Source organism: Kogia breviceps, chromosome 5, assembly GCF_026419965.1.
Source record: "Kogia breviceps isolate mKogBre1 chromosome 5, mKogBre1 haplotype 1, whole genome shotgun sequence".
Lineage (NCBI taxonomy): Eukaryota > Metazoa > Chordata > Mammalia > Artiodactyla > Physeteridae > Kogia > Kogia breviceps.
Window position 1 is genome coordinate 75,429,172 of NC_081314.1, and position 19,994 is coordinate 75,449,165.

Below are 19,994 nucleotides of genomic sequence, written 5' to 3' on the forward strand. Positions count from 1 at the left end.
TAAGAAACTTTATAATTGTACTATACAAAATAAAATATTTTTGGCAGTTATTTTATAAAGCTGTGAAGCTATTTGAAACTTCTAATTTGGATTATTTTAATGAGTGTTAGTTTTCCTAATTCTTTTTATTTTTATAACTTGGTAAAAATTGTTCTCCCAGGTAAACTATTCTTGTGCAAATTAAAGAGTGACCTCATTCATTGGAACTTTGCCTTTTAGGGTTTCTAATTGAGAAAATATAAGGTTCCTGACATTGTCAATTGCTAGTTGTTTTTTCTCCTACATTTCTTGAGGTTGATTATCTAATAGACAGCAATTAAAAACACTGTACAGAAAATGACATGTATTTTAGTTTCATGTCACAAGTGAATATATTGCATCAGATGAACATTTCATGATTATTAAATGGAATGAATTTTAAACATAGAAATGATGATTATTTTGTGCATAGGTCCAAACTGGGTTTTGTTTCATTTTTATTTTCATAGTAACTGTATTATCTCCATATCTTAATTATTTTATTTTATTGAACTTGTGCTTTATATCCTTGGTTATATTCTCAGAAGCCATTTTTATTTAATGTCAAAACAGCTCATAAATAGTGAAAATTCAGTCAAACTACTTATTTGATGTTGTATAAAGCTAAAACAGTACCTCAAACATTATTTTTTAATTTGCAAAAAAAAAACCCTTAGATTTTAATCAAATAAGATTCTGTGCATAGACATGTGTAATTATGAATTAATGTAAAACCTTGATTAACTTGATGCTCGAAAGTACATTTTGAGGGATCTTTATTTATTTACTTTTTGGCCACGCCACGTGGCATGTGGGATCTTAGTTCCCAGACCAGGGGTCAAACCCACGCCCCCTGCAGTTGGAGCTTGGAGTCTTAACCACTGGACCTCCAGGGAAGTCCCTTGAGGAGTCTTTAATTGAAGACATCAGATGTCAAGGAAAACTTAAGAATAATAATTTAATAAGTGATTAAGCTATTATGTATTCTCCATTTAGTCTTAGGAAACTTATGGTTGGTAATTAGAAGATTCAGACCTTTGAAATCAACACTGTTCAAAAATCAGTTTTGTTTTTTCCCCCATATGTATCAGGTCAGGAGCATACACTAGTTCGTACTGGCAATTCAAAAATAAGAGTTTAAGTATTTGTTTTCTCAATTTTTCTGTTACTAGGACATTTAGTTAACTATAGTGCCACCTTCCTTGAGCATTCCAGTTAGTCTCGGTTTTACTGTGTGTTGATATTATATATCTGGCTCATTTTATTCAACAAACAGTCACTTATTGCATTTTCCTTTTCACTTATTGAACTATGCTGTTTTATATTTCTGAGACATAATTTTACTGAGGAGAAAAATGGAAATGTAGTACAGAACCCAGTTATATAGTGGCTCTAAAGGTACATAACTGAGTTTCCATTTTTGTTATAAGCTATCCATTCCTCTCTGACTTAACATCTGTTCCTTTCTTGTGCCCTTTGGTTTAACATTGTTCTCCTCCCCAATTTTCCTCTTCTCCTCGTTGTAAACTCACGGCAGGGTCTGCTTGGTGAGCTCATTCTCTTACAACAGCAAATTCAAGAGCATGAAGAGGAAGCGTGCAGAGCCGCAGGCCAATATAGCACGAGCCATGCCCAACAGAAGCGCAAGGTGATGGATGGTTTAAGGGGGCTACTGATATGTTCACACTAATCAGCCGTTTCTACCAGGATCATGTCACCTTAATCCATTCATGGACTCCAATTATGAGAAATTATTTTTGACAAAGTAAAAATATGAAAGATAATAGAGATATGCAACTTTCCTAGAGTAGGTAAATCCAAAATATTAAACATAGGAATTTATTTTCTGAAAATTAGATTATCTGTGAGGGTTCATGGATTTGTACTTAGATAAGAATTATGAATTGCAGTTTACTTGGTCCAGTTATTGAGTCACCTTAAGTTTGTAGCCAACTTGTCTATTCTCCAAGTTTTCACTTGTAAAATGAAAAGGGTTACTGTGAATGACCATGTTAAATTAAAGAATGAAATGTATTTGTTTTAGTTAAAATGAATCAGCAGAGAATTCTTATTTCTTACAGAAGGAAACTATTTTGACTTAACTTTGGGGCAAAGTTATTCTTAGATACTTGGATAAATTTGTATAAAGATTTTCCACATTTATTAATAAAGTCAGCATAAATTTTCACCTTGTCCACTGAAGGATTGAACATTGGAAATTTGATATAATTCTGTTCAATAAAGAACAGATTCTGATAAAACTCAGCATAACAGTATACAAATGTTTGGTTATAGGTGCAAACCAAGGAATCCTTAAAGATATACTGTTGGCTATTAGATGATCCTATAGTATAGATCCCAAGGTTAATGTTCTAAAGAGACTAGAATCAAATGAACTGTATGTAATGATTTTAAAATTATACTCTAAGATCTTGAAATCAGCTATTTGTGTTACATATATTAGATAAGAAAAGTTTGGGAGTTAGGTGCAAATCTTACTCAGGAAAAAATATTCAGTCATATAATTAGCTTCCTGTAGGTTCTGATATTGAAATCAACCAATATTATAGATAATTAGTGCAATAATTCTGCTGGCTAACCCTGTTGCATTTGGTGGTGGTTAATACTTGAGAATACTCATCATAGTTTCATTTATTTTTTCAGTATCACTACCTGGCTTTTCTCAATTCCATGGCTGTGGAATCAACTCCTGTATGTTGTTTAGCTTTCAGTGAATGAATAACATAGGTAGAAATAGAAAACAAGTTATTTTCCTACTTGTGTTAAACCAAGGGAGGACTTACTTTTTTTTGGCTGCGTTGGGTCTTCGTTGCTGTGTGCGTGTTTTCCCTAGTTGTGGTGAGCGGAGGCTACTCTTCATTGCGGTGTGCAGGCTTCTCATTGAGGTGGCTTCTCTTGTTGTGGAGCACAGGCTCTATGTGCGCGGGCTCAGTAGTTGCAGCACCCGGGCCCTAGAGTGCATGGGCTTCAGTAGTTGCGGTGCACAGGCCCTAGGGTGCGCAGGCTTCAGTAGTTGTGGCGCATGGGCTCAGTAGTTGTGGCTCGTGGGCTCTAGAGAGCAGGCTCAGTAGTTGTGGCACATGGGCTTAGTTGCTCTGCAGCATGTGGGATCCTCCCAGATCAGGGATTGAACCTGTGTCCCCTGCATTGGCAGGGGGATTCTTACCCACTGTGCCACCAGGGAAGTCCCAAGGGAGGGCTTACTTTAAATGGTGCTTTAGCATTCTCTGTTCCTCATGCTGTTGAGAGTACCATTTAAATATTGTAACAAGTTGGATGCTTAGGCTAAGCCCTCTGTTCCTTAGCTTTGTTACAGAAAGAAGGGGAGGGAGCTACTGTGTTTTGGTACGTTAGTTAGGAATATGAATATAATTCTAGTTACTAGTAGTTCTTATTTTTTTCATAATGGTAAAATAATTTGCAATGAGTCCTACAGATCTGCTATCTTAAGATTCTAAGATACAGTTTAAGATTATTGATGTGCTATTGAATCTGATGATTTAAGCAATATCAATAGTGAATATTGTTTATTTTCTACACTGCCAAGGGTTAATGTTCATTTGGGGCCACTTTATTAGCCTGTTTTCAGGCTTAGGGTTATCCTTCCTATTCCTAATATTTATTGGATTATCCATGTAACCCTTTTATTCCTCACTTTACACATTTGTAAAAGAGCTACTGGCAGGACTGTACCTCCATCTGTTTTGTTTATTAAGGCATACTTAGTAGAGCACGAAACAGCTTGTTCCTGCCCGTTTTGCGGTTACCTTGTGTGAAAGTAAATGAGACTAAAAACAATTCATGCTCCTCTATAATAATATCATTCCTTTTACTGTCCTTAAAGATGGTTTCCTTACTGTATCTTCCCCTTTGTTCCCCTTATAGTTAGTACACAGATGACTTTTCAGCCCTACACTGTCATAATGACCAAAATCCTAATTTGATGAGATTGTTATCATTCCAAGCATTTGAGGTTTGCCTGAGGTACAAAGCCACAGCTACTTTTTGTTGCTTTTTGATCATTATTTCTTATTACACCTTGAAAATATAAGTAGGCCTTCATTATTTATATCTTATTAGTAGCAGCTAATAGATTTACCCTGTATCATCTGAGCAAAGGAGCTCATGCAGAGACAGTAGATTAAGACTCCCATTGATAGGTTTGCCTCCTGTGAATATGTACACGTACATAAAAATTTTTATGAGTCTTATGCATTTCTGTATTTCAGAATGTCCACAGTTGCTTAGTAGGAAGAAATACTTAAAATTTAAAAATCAGGCTTGGTTTTGTGAGGAGCTAGTAAAGGTTTTTCTCTTTCAGCTCTAGCTTGTTTCTGCAGAGGGTTCTGCTCTTTCTCCATCAATTTTACAGCCGTGGAATTGTAGAAAAGCTCTGGTTTCAAGACTATTGATACCCATTTCTGTCAGGGTGAGTTTTAAATTAATTTCATAATGAAAACTAAATATATTAAACAGCAGGACAAGAACTTACTGTAAGTAGCTGAATTTTACCAGTACAGTGCATCAATATAAAATATACCCAGGTTGCTAGTTAAGACCTCAAATAAATGATAGAATAACAATAGCATGTACTGTTCTCTTAAGAAAATATGTAAAAGTATCTTACCATTAATCTTTAATATTTATTTTGTGAACCTAAATGTTTTGATTTTGTTTCCTAGAAAATATTAGGTCTAATTCTTGATTCCACCATCACCTGTCTTTTATATAATAACATTAATCTTTTAATTTAACATTAAACTAAGCAGATAGGAAGTGTATTGGTAAAACTGTGCATGAGTTGTTCCTACCAGTCGTGCCAGAAGGGCACATGATAAATTTAAATATTCCTAAAAATCCAAATTTATGAAAATCTTAACAGTCATTGTACTAAATACTAATATTAGCATAAAGATTGTATTTGTGATGTTCTAATAACTTTATATCATTTTAACTCTTTATATATCCTTTTTATTTTACCAAATTATCAAGGTAACCTTTTATAGTCCTTGGCTTATAGTAAACATTCTAACTTTGTGTAATTGTATTAGTTTCTTAATTATTGACCCAGATATAGAGAAATGTCGGATTTTCTCTGGTAATTTAGGATATATTGCATGAAATCATTAAATATTCACATCTAAAACTAAAACAGTTTATACTAATATTGTTTATACATTTCATACTAATTTAACTGCAGTTGGATGAATAGTTAATGGAACGGAGTAAATCAGAGAAACTTTCAAAATGAATTGGGAATATAATCTGCATAACAAAATTTTTATGACCATACTATTACAGTATGATGGCATGCCATATGGTCAAAATATGGAATTATTTATTTCTTCATTGGCCTTTAAGATTTTGTTCTTTGGGTTGTGGGCTCCTCCCCAACATGCTTGTTTCCTCACATTTTAGGAGACGATTAATAATTCTTATCCATTTTACACAAACACATAGTCAAATGAAAAACACTTCTATCCACAAGTCTCTGGCAAAGTTTGTTTTATATTATCATTTTTCTAATTACCAAATCAAATTTAGAATTTTTAGATATAGGCTTTTTAGGAAAAAGTGATACATACCTGTCATTTCTAGCAAGTATTGTCATTTTTATTTAAAAGAATTTTGAGGGAGATTTTGGTAAATTATTTGGAAATAGGAATTAAAATCTCTAAATAACTTTATTGCATGGATAAGAGTTATTAACGTCTACCTCAATAAGCAAATCATTTAGAATGTTTTCATATATATTTACTACCATGATGTCTTGGCTGCTTAAATAGCCAATGAATAAAGATTTACATGAATTTTAACTTGATTTTTGTCTCCTGTGGAATAAAATCATCTCTAAAAATTTTGAGTATCAGAAATTAGATAATTATTTTGAAAGACTGAGAATGGCAACTTCGGCATCTCACCAAGGAATCAAAGTACAGTTACATGTATTTGTCATAAATGACATAATTTTAATTACAGTTGATTATTGTGTTTTATATTTGGAATTGTGACTACTTTAAAGCCTGTTATAGAATAAAGTTTTTTGTTGTTTTGAATATTTTATCTTAGAACTATTAGCATTAATAACAATTCGGAGTAGTTTTCCCAATATCTGTGGATTTTCTCCTACTTTTGTTTTATGTTCAAATCAATTTTAGTGCTTTACTCAACTTCATTGCTCCTGATGCATTCACTTTATTATGGGTAGCAGATCTTGCATTGGAACTGAATTTAAAAACAAGCATCTGGCTCCACTTAAAGCTCTGAAAATGCAAGTTGTTCTTTGCATTTATTAAACACTTTCCTACTTACAGAATAGAAATGGATAGTGTTTGCTTAAAGATACACTATGACCAATGAACGTTTCGGTAGCTGTAAATGATAACATGTGTCTAACTTCCCGAAACATTTCTGTAAGGATATAATTGCCTTATTTCTCCAAGCATCCAAGTCCGTGTGCTTGAGTTCAAAATAACCTATCAAGAATATAGTAACCATATGTGTTGCTTTCTTATTTTTCTAACAAGCCAGCCATATATGACTAGAATGACAATAGGAAGAGGGTTGCTTTTTAAGGTTTTCACTTAATATAAAATTTTGATGAGCTATTTTTATTGATGAATAAGATTTTTTTACTTAAATAAGCATTTGATTTAAAATTTGCTTTGATTAAGTATCCATATAAAGCCGCTAGTTTTCACTCTTAAAAAATGTTTTTTTAAAAACGTTAACTTACTGTATATTCTATATAAACCTAATTCTACTCAAATAAAATTATTTATTTTAAACATTTAGGTGTCAGACAAAGAGAAAATAGACCAACTTCAAGAAGAGCTTCTGCATACCCAGGTAATTCTGATGAGTGAAAAGAACCAGAAAGTTTTTCTTATACTCTAAGTTTGGTGATGTGGACATTTATCTTTTTAACAAAGCAAAATTTAGAGTGGCTTAATGATAGAACCTTATTATTATAAGTAGATGCCCCCCAAAATGCAAAAACTAATTGAGAAATAAGGAATAATGAAGGAACTTGATAAGTTTAATTAACTAATTTATGTGTAAAAACCTATTTTTTTTAGTGAATCTTATGCTTCTAATTTTAAAGAAAAACTACAGCAAAAACTGGGGAAAGTGACCTGTCCTTATATAAATCTGTACTTGCAATTTTACATTGATAGGCTAATTAAGTAACAGTTAAAGAAATTGGAGTTGAGTCTACCACAGTTCTTCTCTGAAGCCCAAAGCCAATCAGATAATAACCTTTCCAAACGTATTTCTAACACTACTATGAAAAGCTATTTTCTTATAATTGATGATAACAATTATCATTAGACTTGTTCTGTGCAATGTAATCGAGTAGGTAACATTCTAGTGAAAAATTGCCCTATCACCCACTCTATCTTTAGTTATTCTTTGTAGATACAATGATATGCAATAATTAAGAATAAGTTAAAGAGACTTATTGGGTCTCTCTTTTTAGCGGAAAAAAATACAAGGACAATCTAGATGAAATTAGGAACTAGTATATTTTGAGTCCCAGGTTTTCTTAATATCTATGCATTATTTTTACACTTGACTATATGTTAGAATTGTGTGTGCCCTGAGCAGCACTGTATATATTTATGGCCTCCCAGCCAGGTGATTACAATCTGCAGCCAGGGATTAAGAATCATTGACCTCAGAATGTGGTCTCTGCAGCATTAGCATCAGTAATGTCCTTTGGGAACTTGTTGGAAATGCAGATTATTGGACCCATCCCATCTGCACTGAGTGGGAAGCTCTGGGTGTAGAACTGAGCAATCTTTGTTCTTAAAAACCCTTAAGTGATTCTGATGAATTCTTAAGTTTGAGAGTTACTGGTCTAGATGTCTTTGCAGGATGACCCAGCAGCACATCTCTGTAGGAAGACTGTAGATTGGCACCTGTACTAAAGAGTGTTCCCAGCCCCAGAAAATGTAGACCCCTATAATTTATTCCATATTTACCAAGAAGTGAGCCAGTGGAAATCCTACCTCCCCTATAGATACCTATTGATATCAGCCCTTCAATTTGTACAGTTGTTGTCAACTGCTAGGCATTGACACAAACACCTGATGGACAGTTCATGATGTCATAATAGCGTTATCTATATCAGTAGTGTCCAGTAGAAATATAATGCAAGCCATGCACTTTAAAATTTTACATTAAAATAAGGGTGAAAAGAAATAGGTAGATGTTAATAATAAATTTAACCAGCAGATCTAAAGTAATATCATTTAAACATCTAATTAGTATAAAAAATATTAATGTGCTGTTTATGTATTTTTACTGAATTATAGAAATCTGGTGTGTATTTTATACTTAACTCATCTCCATTCAGACTAGCCATATTTCAAGTGCTCAGTACCTGCATGTGGCTGGTGGCTAACATCCATATTAGACAGCACAGATCTAATTCTTAGATAACTACCAGTATTTTGTTATATATACTATTACAGATAGATGAACAAATTCTGTAAAAATATATTTATAATAGAATCTAGGCTGTAGTTCTATTACATAAATTTAATTTGGCTTAGGCTGGACATTCTCTGAGAATAGAGCCATGATCTCTTGTTATTTACTGTATGCTTGGAAGATTATAATAACATTTTCTAAGAAATATTTTCCATTATAAGAGTCATGTTATTGTAAGTTGGACATAAACATCCAGTTGGTTATAGGAAAGAGTAATTCTTAATAGTTTTCTGAACATTGTTAATGTTTAGAGAAGAAATAATAGTGTACAGAGAAGACCAATTAGAAAAGTATCACATTTATTCGAGAACATTGTATAGCCAAGCATCTACTTTGACAAAAAAGCCTGTCTAAATGTATTAGTTTTCTTTAAACTGTTCTTATATCAATATTTTTTTATTTATTTATTTTTAGCTGTGTTGGGTCTTCGTTTCTGTGTGAGGGCTTTCTCTAGTTGCGGCAAGCGGGGGCCACTCACTATCGCGGCCTCTCTTGTTGCAGAGCACAGGCTCCAGACGCGCAGGCTCAGTAGTTGTGGCTCACGCGCCCAGTTGCTCTGCGGCATGTGGGATCTTCCCAGACCAGGGCTCGAACCCGTGTCCCCTGCATTGGCAGGCAGATTCTCAACCACTGCGCCACCAGGGAAGTCCCTATATCAATATTTTAAAAATTAATGTGTAATTTCTGGCCATAGAAACTTACCAAAACTTGGAAGAGCTTGACCCCTCAACTCAGACCTGTATTCAAAACTCTGTGACCTTAGATAGGCTACCAAGCATCCCTGGCCTCTGATTCCTAATCTGTATAACCTTTGCCTCACTTGAAGGCTTACGGGAGTTAATGCAGGTAAAACAGTCAGTAAAGGGCCTGTCACATACTGCATGGTCAGGTACTGTTACCTATTTTTATTTTATATCATTTTTATAAAATAATATGGGGGATGGGGAGAGTTTGAATTTTTGTCAAATGTCCCTTTAATGACGACTTAAAGTTTTGTTGTAATAGGAAATATTGCTTCATAGAGTATACTTAAGAACTTCCTTCTTCAACTCCTTTCGTTTTTAGTATTTTTAATAATTTCTTCAACATAAACAGCAAAGACTTTTCCAAACAAAATGCCAATTGAAATAGAAAACTATAATGAAGTTCATTGTTTGAGATAAGATTCCTAATTTATTTGTTCAACATTTTCATAGATGACTTTTAAATGAAATAATTCATTTTAAGTAGGCAGGAGATATTGCTTCAGGATCTTGGAAGATTTTAATTTACACTTAATGTTATTTTTTAACCCATCTCTTTCTTATAAAGTTATGTGTATTATTTTGTTGCAGTTAAAGTACCAGAGAATCTTGGAACGGCTAGAAAAGGAGAACAAAGAATTGAGAAAATTAGTATTACAGAAAGATGACAAAGGCATCCATCATAGAAAGCTTAAGGTACTTTAAGTTTGTCTTAATTTGTTCGCTCTCAGAACTTTACCATTTCACATTGTGTGTTGATAAATACCGGTTTTTAAGGAACTGGAAAAGGTTCTATCATCCTTTTCTTTCTAACCTGGTATGCTTAGGGATAGGGAGGTCTCTTCCTATGTTAAGACTTATCACAAATTATAATCACCAAACATTTATTCTATACTATATCCATAAATTTTCATACTTTCAAGAGTCATTTCTTGTGAATCAGTTTATTTTTTCTGAAATATTTAGTTTATCTCTAGGTTTACTTTTTATACAGCTATAAAATCAGCAATGTAAGTTGATAGAAAGTTACATATGTCTTATTTTCATTGCCTTACTTGTATTGCCACTCAGTGAAGAGACCACTTTCTCCAGTTTTACAATAGTTAATGTTTTCTTCTGGAAGGTTCCTTAGACATTTTAAAGTATTTTTGAAAAAGCATAAAAGCATGCTGGTATTGTTATCAGCACATTAATTATTAAATTAAATAATTAAATCTTATTATTCCCCACTAAACCAACCTTTATGTGCTAAATGAAATTGAAGTAATTCTTTTTAACTTAAATGTCATATAAGTAAACAGAATTTGTACTAGCAAAACTGCAATAAATCATGGCACATTCATTTTGTAGCCAAGGTCCAAAGATATATAGCCCTAGTTTAACCAACATGTATTGATAGTTCTGATTCCAAATTACAACTGCATAAAACAATTAAATAGCATGACTTTATTTATAAGTCAACACATGGCAGTTGGGAAAAACCACATCCAAGTGTTAATATATATTGAGAATTATATATATTAATACTGAGAAATTGTATTTTCTCTCATAAAATGAAATGGTGAGGAAAATTTGAAAAGTTTTTTGTTTATTTTTAGGTGGAGGGCATAACAGTTGCTTTCCTTCTAATTATTTCTAGGTGTTGAGAGATGAAAGGCAGTGTAGACCCTCATTTTTTTCCTACTTTGGCACTAAAACTTACCTTTAGTTATTAAATGCTTGATAGTAACCCTTTTCCCAGGCCTGTGTATATGTTCAATCATTCCTCAAATACTTGAAGCTTATAATTTTCCAGACACCGTGTTTGACACTGGTTTTCCTGAGAGAACAGTACAGGATATCTGCCCCTGGTGCTCTCACATTTTAGTCTGCCCAGTTATCAGTGTACACTAATCATTCATACTGATTTAACAATAATCTTGTTGATTCTTTCTCTACTTTATCAGTTCTTCAGTCTCTCTTTCTCTCCCACTCTGACACATACACCAAGCATTCCTTTCAGTTGATCACCTGATCTCTTATTGGGCGTTTTTTGGTGTTAATGGTCTTCCTTTGTTGGGCACTTAATGTTAGCTCTTCAATATTAAACAATAACCTCCTTCTTTCACCATTTAATTAGAAGGTTTAGAAATCATGAATTAATATACTGTGTTAAATCATTGTCTCTTTAAATAAAATAAATTTGATAAGAGCATGGAATTTTATTCTGTATTGTTTTACATTTACTAGGAATATTTATTTGCATAACTAGGAAAAGCAATACAGTTATTATGGAAACATTTTGAATGTATCAGCTCTTTTATCTCCACACATCTATGGTTTTTTAAAAATGTTTTCACTATTTTATATAATTAATTTTTTGAATTTTATAGAAATCTTTGATTGACATGTACTCTGAAGTTCTTGATGTTCTGTCTGATTATGATGCAAGTTATAATACACAAGATCATCTGCCAAGGGTAAGTAAAAAGTTAGTACACGGTGAACTTGCCCATTAGCAAAAAAGCACTATAGTTTTTTAAAAAGTTACATACATAATACATACACATATGTATAGACATAGACAAAGACATAAAATTTTCTGTATAATATTCATGTGTTCTAGGTGATGCACTAAGCATTGAATATTATTTGACTCTTTATTTTGGTCCATTAGTTTACTTATATTTATGCATAATAAAGTAAAGCTTTAAGATATTTGGCATTATGTATTCATGATATCCATGATATTAAAATACATGAATGGTGGATAAGATTAGGTACATGAGTGAAATTTAACCTTATAGAATTGAAAATGTCTTTGTGAAGACTAAACTAGCTATGGAAGAGATTTGTGGAATATTAATGTTAATATGGTTTTAAAACTCGTAGTTTAAATTAGCTTAAGTGTTTAATAAAACTTTGGCTTTAAATAATGGACCCAGTTAATGTTTTGCTGTTTATGTTATCAATACACATCAATGTATGAACCATCATTTTTTTCTGGATGATATTTTAAAATCATTTAATTGTGGATAATTTTTAAGACTAAAAATTCTCAGCAGCATTCCAAATCTATTAAATTTAAGTTGGTATCAAAAAATATGAATATGTGGTATTTATTTTGTCATAAGGTCGTTGTGGTTGGAGATCAAAGTGCTGGAAAAACTAGTGTGTTGGAAATGATTGCTCAAGCACGAATATTCCCTAGAGGATCTGGGGAGATGATGACACGTTCTCCAGTAAAGGTAAGAAAATAGGCCCTCTGGATTAATAGACTTATTTTGGTGGTCATTTTGTAATGTATTTAAATGTTGAAGCACTATGTTATATACCAAAACTAACATAATATTGTTTGTCAACTCTACTTCAGTTAAAAAGGAAAATAGGCCAAATGAAGTTCCTCAGGAAAGTAGTCACTTTAATGAATTTTGTCCATTGTGTTAAAATGAAGAATTCTGACAAAAGAAATAATTGATATGTAGCATTTGGAATTATTGCTAGTGTAGAAATCAGTAGGCGGCAGGCATCCCTTAGGCAAGAACAAAGATCAGGAGTTTTTCTTGCTGTAATGTAGACACAAGGATGTGTGTGTATGTTTTAACTCAGCTGATGGATGGAGTAGGTGTAGAGTGATTGGAGAAATGGAAAATTGAAGTCACCAAGAATGAAGGCTAGAATAGTGGTAGAAAGTGAGACAATGAGGCTGATGCTAAAGTCTTAAAGAACTGAGGTCTGTTTATAACTGCAACAGGCAGTCTAGTGTGATTCAGATAGTGCATTATTTGGGGTCTGGCTGTGATTTCAACCATGTTATGTAAAACTAGTTTCTTTTTCATTGCTTTGTGTTATTGTGTGAGTATACCACACTTTATAGATCCATTTTATTGTTGATGGGCATTTGGAGTATCACCAATTTAGGGGGAAAAGAATGAACTGACTATACTTTATATCATGCTCTGTAATTAACTGTAAAAATATTGTGAACCTACCTTTTACATTATAACCAGCACCCTAATTGTACTGGCTGTGGCTGATACTTATTTTAGGAAGGAGTTCACTTTCTTCCAGCATGCAGATATCATGGAAAGATTTCCTTGAAACAGACAAGGCTGTTCTCTTTTCAGTTTGCCATTACTTCACTAGTATTTACCAGGACTTCTCCTCCTTGATGGACTCTAAACTCCAGATTTTTGTCTCCCCTTGAAGAGTGAAATTACCAAAATCTTGACTTAACATTTTAACCTCTTTAACAGCTTCTTTGTTCCTTAATGTGCAAATGCCTTAAAGGGAAATTGTGCATAGAATGTAGGGCTCAGTTTTTGGAGATTTATTTCTGCTGTCCATTTTTCTCTGAGAGTTTGGCATCTTAGATCATGGCTGCTTGATAACCCTGGAATTCGATTTTGTCTCTTCAACACAGTGAGATTGCTACAAGTTTTAAACTTCTCTTTCAGGCTACCCTGTGCCACAAATCAGCAAATGCCCTGAGGGTAAATAGCTGCAGGAATATATACCCATCCAAATCCTTTGGGGTCTTGGACTCAGTCCAGGCTGCCATGGTTGCTCCTCTGATGTCTTCAAACAGCTAGGTTTTGTTTGTTATCTTCTATATGCTTAGCTAATCTTAGTAGACAGAATTGTATTTTAAAAGTGAAATCGGATCATTATAGAGAAACTTGAAAAGTTACAACTGAAAAGTTAAGGAATGTGAAGTTTAGAAGTTCTCATGAAACCACTGACTGTTGACATATAAGTTGTTAGAGAATTTCTTGCTCAAATGTCACTCCTTGGGTGAAGGCTCCCTTAGTTCCCCTTAGTACTGCTCTCCTCTGTGGCATCCTAGGTTTTGCTACACAGACCTATTCTCTCTGTATATTTCTCCCAGTATATAATTAGTCCTAAACCAGGGACAGTCAATTCTTCGAGTTCCCCCATCTACAATGCCTGACATACTTGGCTCACAATAAATAGATGTTGAATAAATGAATTGTCCTTTACCTAAATTTACCTTTGAAGTAAAATGCAAGATTTCCTTTTAGTTTTTCAAGTTTTGAGATTGATGGCTTTGTGCTTGGTACTCTGTATAATGTTGACTGGAAAATGAGAACCATGTAAGTGCTGTGGGAATTAATAGGAATTGTAAATACAGTCTTCTCAATTTTCTATTAATTTCAGGTGACTCTCAGTGAAGGCCCTCACCATGTGGCCTTGTTTAAAGATAGTTCTCGGGAGTTTGATCTTACCAAAGAGGAAGATGTAAGTAGAATTTGTATGAGGTTTATGTATGGAACTTTTTATAACATGTGTAAACTTACAAAAGACAACTAAATGGAATATTTAACTGAAGATTTCCTTAGGATTTTGTTGCTTTCCATTGATAGCTTGCAGCATTAAGACATGAAATAGAACTCCGAATGAGAAAAAATGTGAAAGAAGGCTGTACTGTTAGCCCTGAGGTAAGTGTTGCAGTTCATTTCAACAATGTTTTATGGAAATCCAATGTTTATGGTTTGAAATCATGGTGTTAGCATTGATGTTTAAATTGCAGCTGTCCCAAGATACTTAGTCTTTTATTTTTCTTTTAATATTCCAAATAATGTATTGTTTTTTGGATAATTTTCTATGATAATTACTGTTATGGTCAGAAAAAGCATAATTTTTTTCTGAGCTGCATATCTGAATGGATGAGATACAGAATTTTCAAAATATGTGTCACCAAAAAATTCCTAACAAGCTGCCTCCCAAAATTAGTTTTTTGGTTTTTGGATTTTTTTCCCCTGCACAGACCATATCCTTAAATGTAAAGGGCCCTGGACTACAGAGGATGGTGCTTGTTGACCTACCAGGTGTGATTAATGTAAGTATCTACAAAATATGTGTTTTATCTTATTTCTATTGTGAAAGACATTTATAATGACATTTAAAACATTTTTCTTCAAGACTGTGACATCAGGCATGGCTCCTGACACAAAAGAAACTATTTTCAGTATCAGCAAAGCTTATATGCAGAATCCTAATGCTATCATACTATGTATTCAAGGTAAGTCTTATTGAAAGATTTTAATTGCACTAATATTCTTCCTTACTTAGCAATCAAAGCTTTGTTCTACATATGCATGTTACATAAACATACAAAATAAATGTTATGTCCTCTCCTCTTAACTTGTTCGTTTTATTAGTAAATAGAAGTGAAGTTGGTGATATTATGATAAATTTCACTGTGTAGGCATCATAGACATTTTTATTGGCTAGAATGTCTTTTCATAACTAAGATAAAATATTAAGAAAAATTTTCTTACTATAATGTAGACACAAGGATGTAGCTTGTTGAAGTTTTTAAAACCTACTTTGTAACCATTACAGTGTCTTATTTATTTATTTATTTATGGCTGTGTTGGGTCTTTGTTGCTGTGCATGGGCTTTCTCTAGTGGCGAGTGCGGGCTTCTCTTCAGCGGTGCACGGGCTTCTCATTGCGGTGGCTTCTCTTGTTGCAGAGCATGGGCTCTAGGCCTGCGGGCTTCAGTAGCTGTGACACATGGGCCCAGTAGTTGTGGCTCGCGGTCTCTAGAGCGCAGGCTCGGTATTTGTGGCGCACAGGCTTAGTTGCTCCTTGGCATGTGGGATCTTCCCAGACCACGGCTTGAACCCGTGTCCCCTGCACTGACAGGTGGATTCTTAACCACTGCACCACCAGTGAAGCCCTACAGTGTCATTTTTCAATTTCTTTTCAGATGGATCTGTGGATGCTGAACGCAGCATTGTTACAGACTTGGTCAGTCAAATGGATCCTCATGGAAGAAGGACAATATTTGTTTTGACCAAAGTAGACCTGGCAGAGAAAAATGTGGCTAGTCCAAGCAGGGTGAGGGCAAGTTCTTTATACAAGCTTCAGTTATGACAGGGACTGGTTGGGAGAATAAAAAATTTCCTTGTGAAATGCAAGTAGGAATGGGATTTTTCTTGGTTCTCTTTAAAAACAAAGTATTGTATAGTTATAGTAAATTACTTAAGTGAGCTATCGAGGTATAAGTGAAATTCCACAATTGTAATCAGTTTGCTTCAAATACTTAAAACTACTAATGTTGCTTACTCTAATTTACATTTTGTATGTTGACATAGAGTCACTAACCTCATTTGTAGTATTTTTTGTTATAGTTTAAACTTTGTTTTTAGTTGATGTTCATAAATTAATGTAAAACTAGTGACAGTTTAAATTCCTTTTGGGCCTTACTTATTTTATCCTGTTTTTTTAAAAAATTTTTTATTATTTATGTATTTTTTTCAGATAAACATTACATTTCTTAACTAATGAAAGACTGTGTGGCAGATTTTCATAATAGAGAAGGCATTGCATGGGATGTCGGGGCTCAGCATTCTTATCCATGCTCTACCACCAACCAGCTGCATGTCCTCAGTCAAATCTTGTTACTTTTCTGCATCCAGTCAATGCACCATCCAACCTATTAGTCTAGTTGATCTCTAGGTCATTTTCATTTCTGAGATTCTGTGACTTCTATTCATGGTATTCAGTGTCCCTTCTCTCCTCCTCCCTTAACAAGGAAAGGGTTTTATTTCAAGGTACGATTGTGTGCAAGGTTTATTAGGACATGCTCTCTACTTAATTATGAAGGCATAAGGTAAAAGTGCACAATCCGTAGCCAGATTGCTTGGTTTCACATCTGCTCTACTGTTTGCTAGCTGTGTAACCTTAGATAAGTTGTTTTACTTTTTCAGTGCTTTAGGCTTTCTCATCTGTTGGAAATGAAGATATTAATGGTACTGTCTCATAGGTTATGGAAATTTATTGAGTTAAATATCCATCATAAAGTGGTTGAAATAGTGCTTGGCACAAAAGTGTTATGTAAATGGTGGCTATCATCTGTTGTTATTATACCTTCATCCCCCATGGAACAACTCCAGATATAAGTACCCATCCCTCTGGCTACTGCTTAGAATTTCTCTTTTTTCCATCCGAAACTCTGTAGGGCTATGCCTCTGTGATGGGGTTCCCAAGACAGACCACCCCTAGGCTCCCTGATTCTGTAGAAGGACTCAGAGGACTCAGTACATAGTCATATTTCCACCTAAGATTTTATTACAATGATAGGATGCAAAGTAAAATTACAAAATGAGAAGGTGCAAAAGGTGATATCTGAAGGAAACCAAGCTCATGTTTCCAAGTGTTCTTTCCTAGTAGAGTCATACAGGAAATGCTTAATCCTGCCAGGAACAAGTTACTTATTAGAGATGCAGCACCTAAGGTTTTTATTGGGGGCTGTTCATGTAGCCACCCTCAAGTACCAAGATTCCAGACGCCCAAAGGAAAGCAGATGTTCAGCATGAACCACATGGATTGCACAATGAGCCACTGTTATTTAGGGAAAGTTTTATATCAGTGTAGGGAATTGTTTACCAGTTAAGTTCCCAGATGCCAGCCAAGGACAAGCAGGCCCTTCTGAGGACAGCATCTCAGGCCTGCTGTGTTAACTCTTTTCTGTACAGCCTCCATGACCTTAGCTTTGCCTTATTTTTAAGGGTAAGGCCTGCCCTTGGCAGTATTGGTCCTGATAGGGAGGAGGGGAGAAGTCAGATAGAAGCAAATTTCTGTGCTTCCGTCCCATTTCCCATCATTCCTTTCATTTCTTTCTCCTCTTCTTTAGGATAATGAGTTTGCATTTCCTCTGAATACAGTTGAAGCTTATATCAGTCTTTTTTTATACCAAAGAATCAGCATTAGCTTAGAAATGTAACTTGCCTTAGAGGAGGGATTCTTACCTCAGTATTAATCTGAATGAGCTTCTGGGAGTAGGAACTCTTTTATGTGTGAATGATAGATCTCTGTGCAAATGTGCATTTTTCTGGAGACAGAATCTGTAGTTTTTATTTCATTTAGAAAAGGAGTTTTGACCCTAAAAGAGTTGAGAACCAATGGACCCCAATTTTTTCTTATATATAGAGAGTTAAAAAAAAGAAAAAAAAAAAAGACTGTCCAACTTCATTAGAATTTAGATATTGGGGAAATAGTAATAGCAGCTACTATTATTGTGTGCTTCTGCATGCCTGGCACTGTGTATAATCTTCTCAACTACCATTTTGAAAAAGTTAAGTAGCTTACTTAAGGCCATACAACCTAGTAAGTGCCAGAGCAGAAATTCAAACTAAGGCCTGACTCCAAAGCTCTATATGTCATTCCAAGTTCTAATTTTGGTACTTACATTTTAACAATACATTTTTAATATAACAAAATTAAATGTATTTAATTTTTTCCTCAAATAGCAATTGAAATACATTTCAGTACTTTTATACAGACATATATAGCAATTGAAGTACATTTCAGTACTTTTGTACAGACATATATTTATCTAAACATGTACGTATATAGCATTATTAAATTTGCTTTCTAAATAGCATGTTATGCTTTAAAAATTATGTAAACTTACATCTGTTTATTTTTCCCACTTTTGAAAATAGATTCAACAGATAATTGAAGGAAAACTCTTCCCAATGAAAGCTCTAGGTTATTTTGCTGTTGTAACAGGAAAAGGTATGCAAAGACAGATTATTATAGTTTTTTGTTGTTTTCAAATAATAAAAATGAATTTTCTTAGTGAGAACTTTACCATCATCTCTCCCTAGGAAACAGCTCTGAAAGCATTGAAGCTATAAGAGACTATGAAGAAGAATTTTTTCAGAATTCAAAACTCCTAAAGTAGGTATCTTGTTTAAATATTTGAAGAATTTATAGTGAGGGAGTAGCTTCAGCTGTTTTCATTTAAAAATTTGTTTTATAGCTATCAGTTTAACATTGTATTTCCAGAATTGAATTTCCAAATAGCAATCTGTATTTAATAAGCAAGTCCTCAAGCTACTCTGACAGAATTGGGAGCAGTTTATCACACAGTACAGTACATGCTGTTGTAATAAACTGCCCCTTGGCATATGGGCATTGGAGACCACACTGACACCACTTAAGTTGTTTTACTTATAAGATGATTTTTTAAAATCAACACTTATATGTCTAAATGCGTGTACACATTTCTCTTACAGTATTGGGGAAAGTTGGAGTGAGGGATGGGAGTGTGAAAGGGGTGTCCTTAAATAGATATTGACAGAAATTAACAGAAAATAAGATACTGACAGAAAAGCAAAGAGGAAAAGCTAAAGAGCAACTGAATTTTAAAACATTATAACATGTAGAGAGTCTCTTGAACTGGAAGAGTGTGTTTGCCTCTATATTAGTATAGTAAGTCAAGGTAGTCTTTTCACACATAGTCTTGAGAATTGTCTCTTGGGTTGGGAGCTGGCAAGTGGGTAGAACTATGCTATCCAATACAGTGGTCACTAGCCTTGTGTGCTTGTTTAAATTTATTTATTTATTTATTTTAAAATGAATTTATTTATTTATTTTTGGCTGTGTTGGGTCTTTGTTGCTACACGCGTGTTTTCTCTAATTTCAGCAAGCAGGGGCTACTCTTTGTTGCGGTGTGCAGGCTTCTCATCGCGCTGGTTTCTCTTGTTGTGGAGCACGGGCTCTACGTGGCATGAGCTTCAGTAGTTGTGGCTCTCGGGCTCTAGAGCACAGGCTCAGTAGTTGTGGCTCATGGGCTTAGTTGCTCCGTGGCATGTGGGATCCTCCCGGACCAGGGCTCGAACCCATGTCCCCTACACTGGCAGGCAGACTCTTAACCACTGTGCCACCAGGGAAGTCTCTAAATTTAAATTACTTAACATTA

General features: G+C 34.2%; 1 protein-coding gene across 8 annotated transcripts in view; it reads left to right on the forward strand.

Annotated features, from left to right (window-relative positions):
* Positions 1-19,994, forward strand: part of OPA1 (OPA1 mitochondrial dynamin like GTPase) — a 96,761-nt gene that overhangs the window by 17,275 nt on the left and 59,492 nt on the right. For 4 of the 8 annotated variants that reach the window (XM_059064020.2, XM_059064017.2, XM_067034245.1 and 1 more), the window contains 12 exons: positions 1,556-1,666; positions 6,835-6,888; positions 9,870-9,974; positions 11,651-11,737; positions 12,392-12,505; positions 14,436-14,516; positions 14,642-14,716; positions 15,046-15,117; positions 15,201-15,300; positions 15,993-16,123; positions 18,733-18,805; positions 18,898-18,970. In XM_059064020.2, the coding sequence (XP_058920003.1) occupies positions 1,556-1,666; positions 6,835-6,888; positions 9,870-9,974; positions 11,651-11,737; positions 12,392-12,505; positions 14,436-14,516; positions 14,642-14,716; positions 15,046-15,117; positions 15,201-15,300; positions 15,993-16,123; positions 18,733-18,805; positions 18,898-18,970 (1,076 nt within the window). The remainder of the gene's footprint in view (positions 1-1,555; positions 1,667-6,834; positions 6,889-9,869; positions 9,975-11,650; positions 11,738-12,391; positions 12,506-14,435; positions 14,517-14,641; positions 14,717-15,045; positions 15,118-15,200; positions 15,301-15,992; positions 16,124-18,732; positions 18,806-18,897; positions 18,971-19,994) is intronic. The other 4 variants (XM_059064022.2, XM_059064021.2, XM_067034246.1 and 1 more) reach the window with 1 other exon arrangement.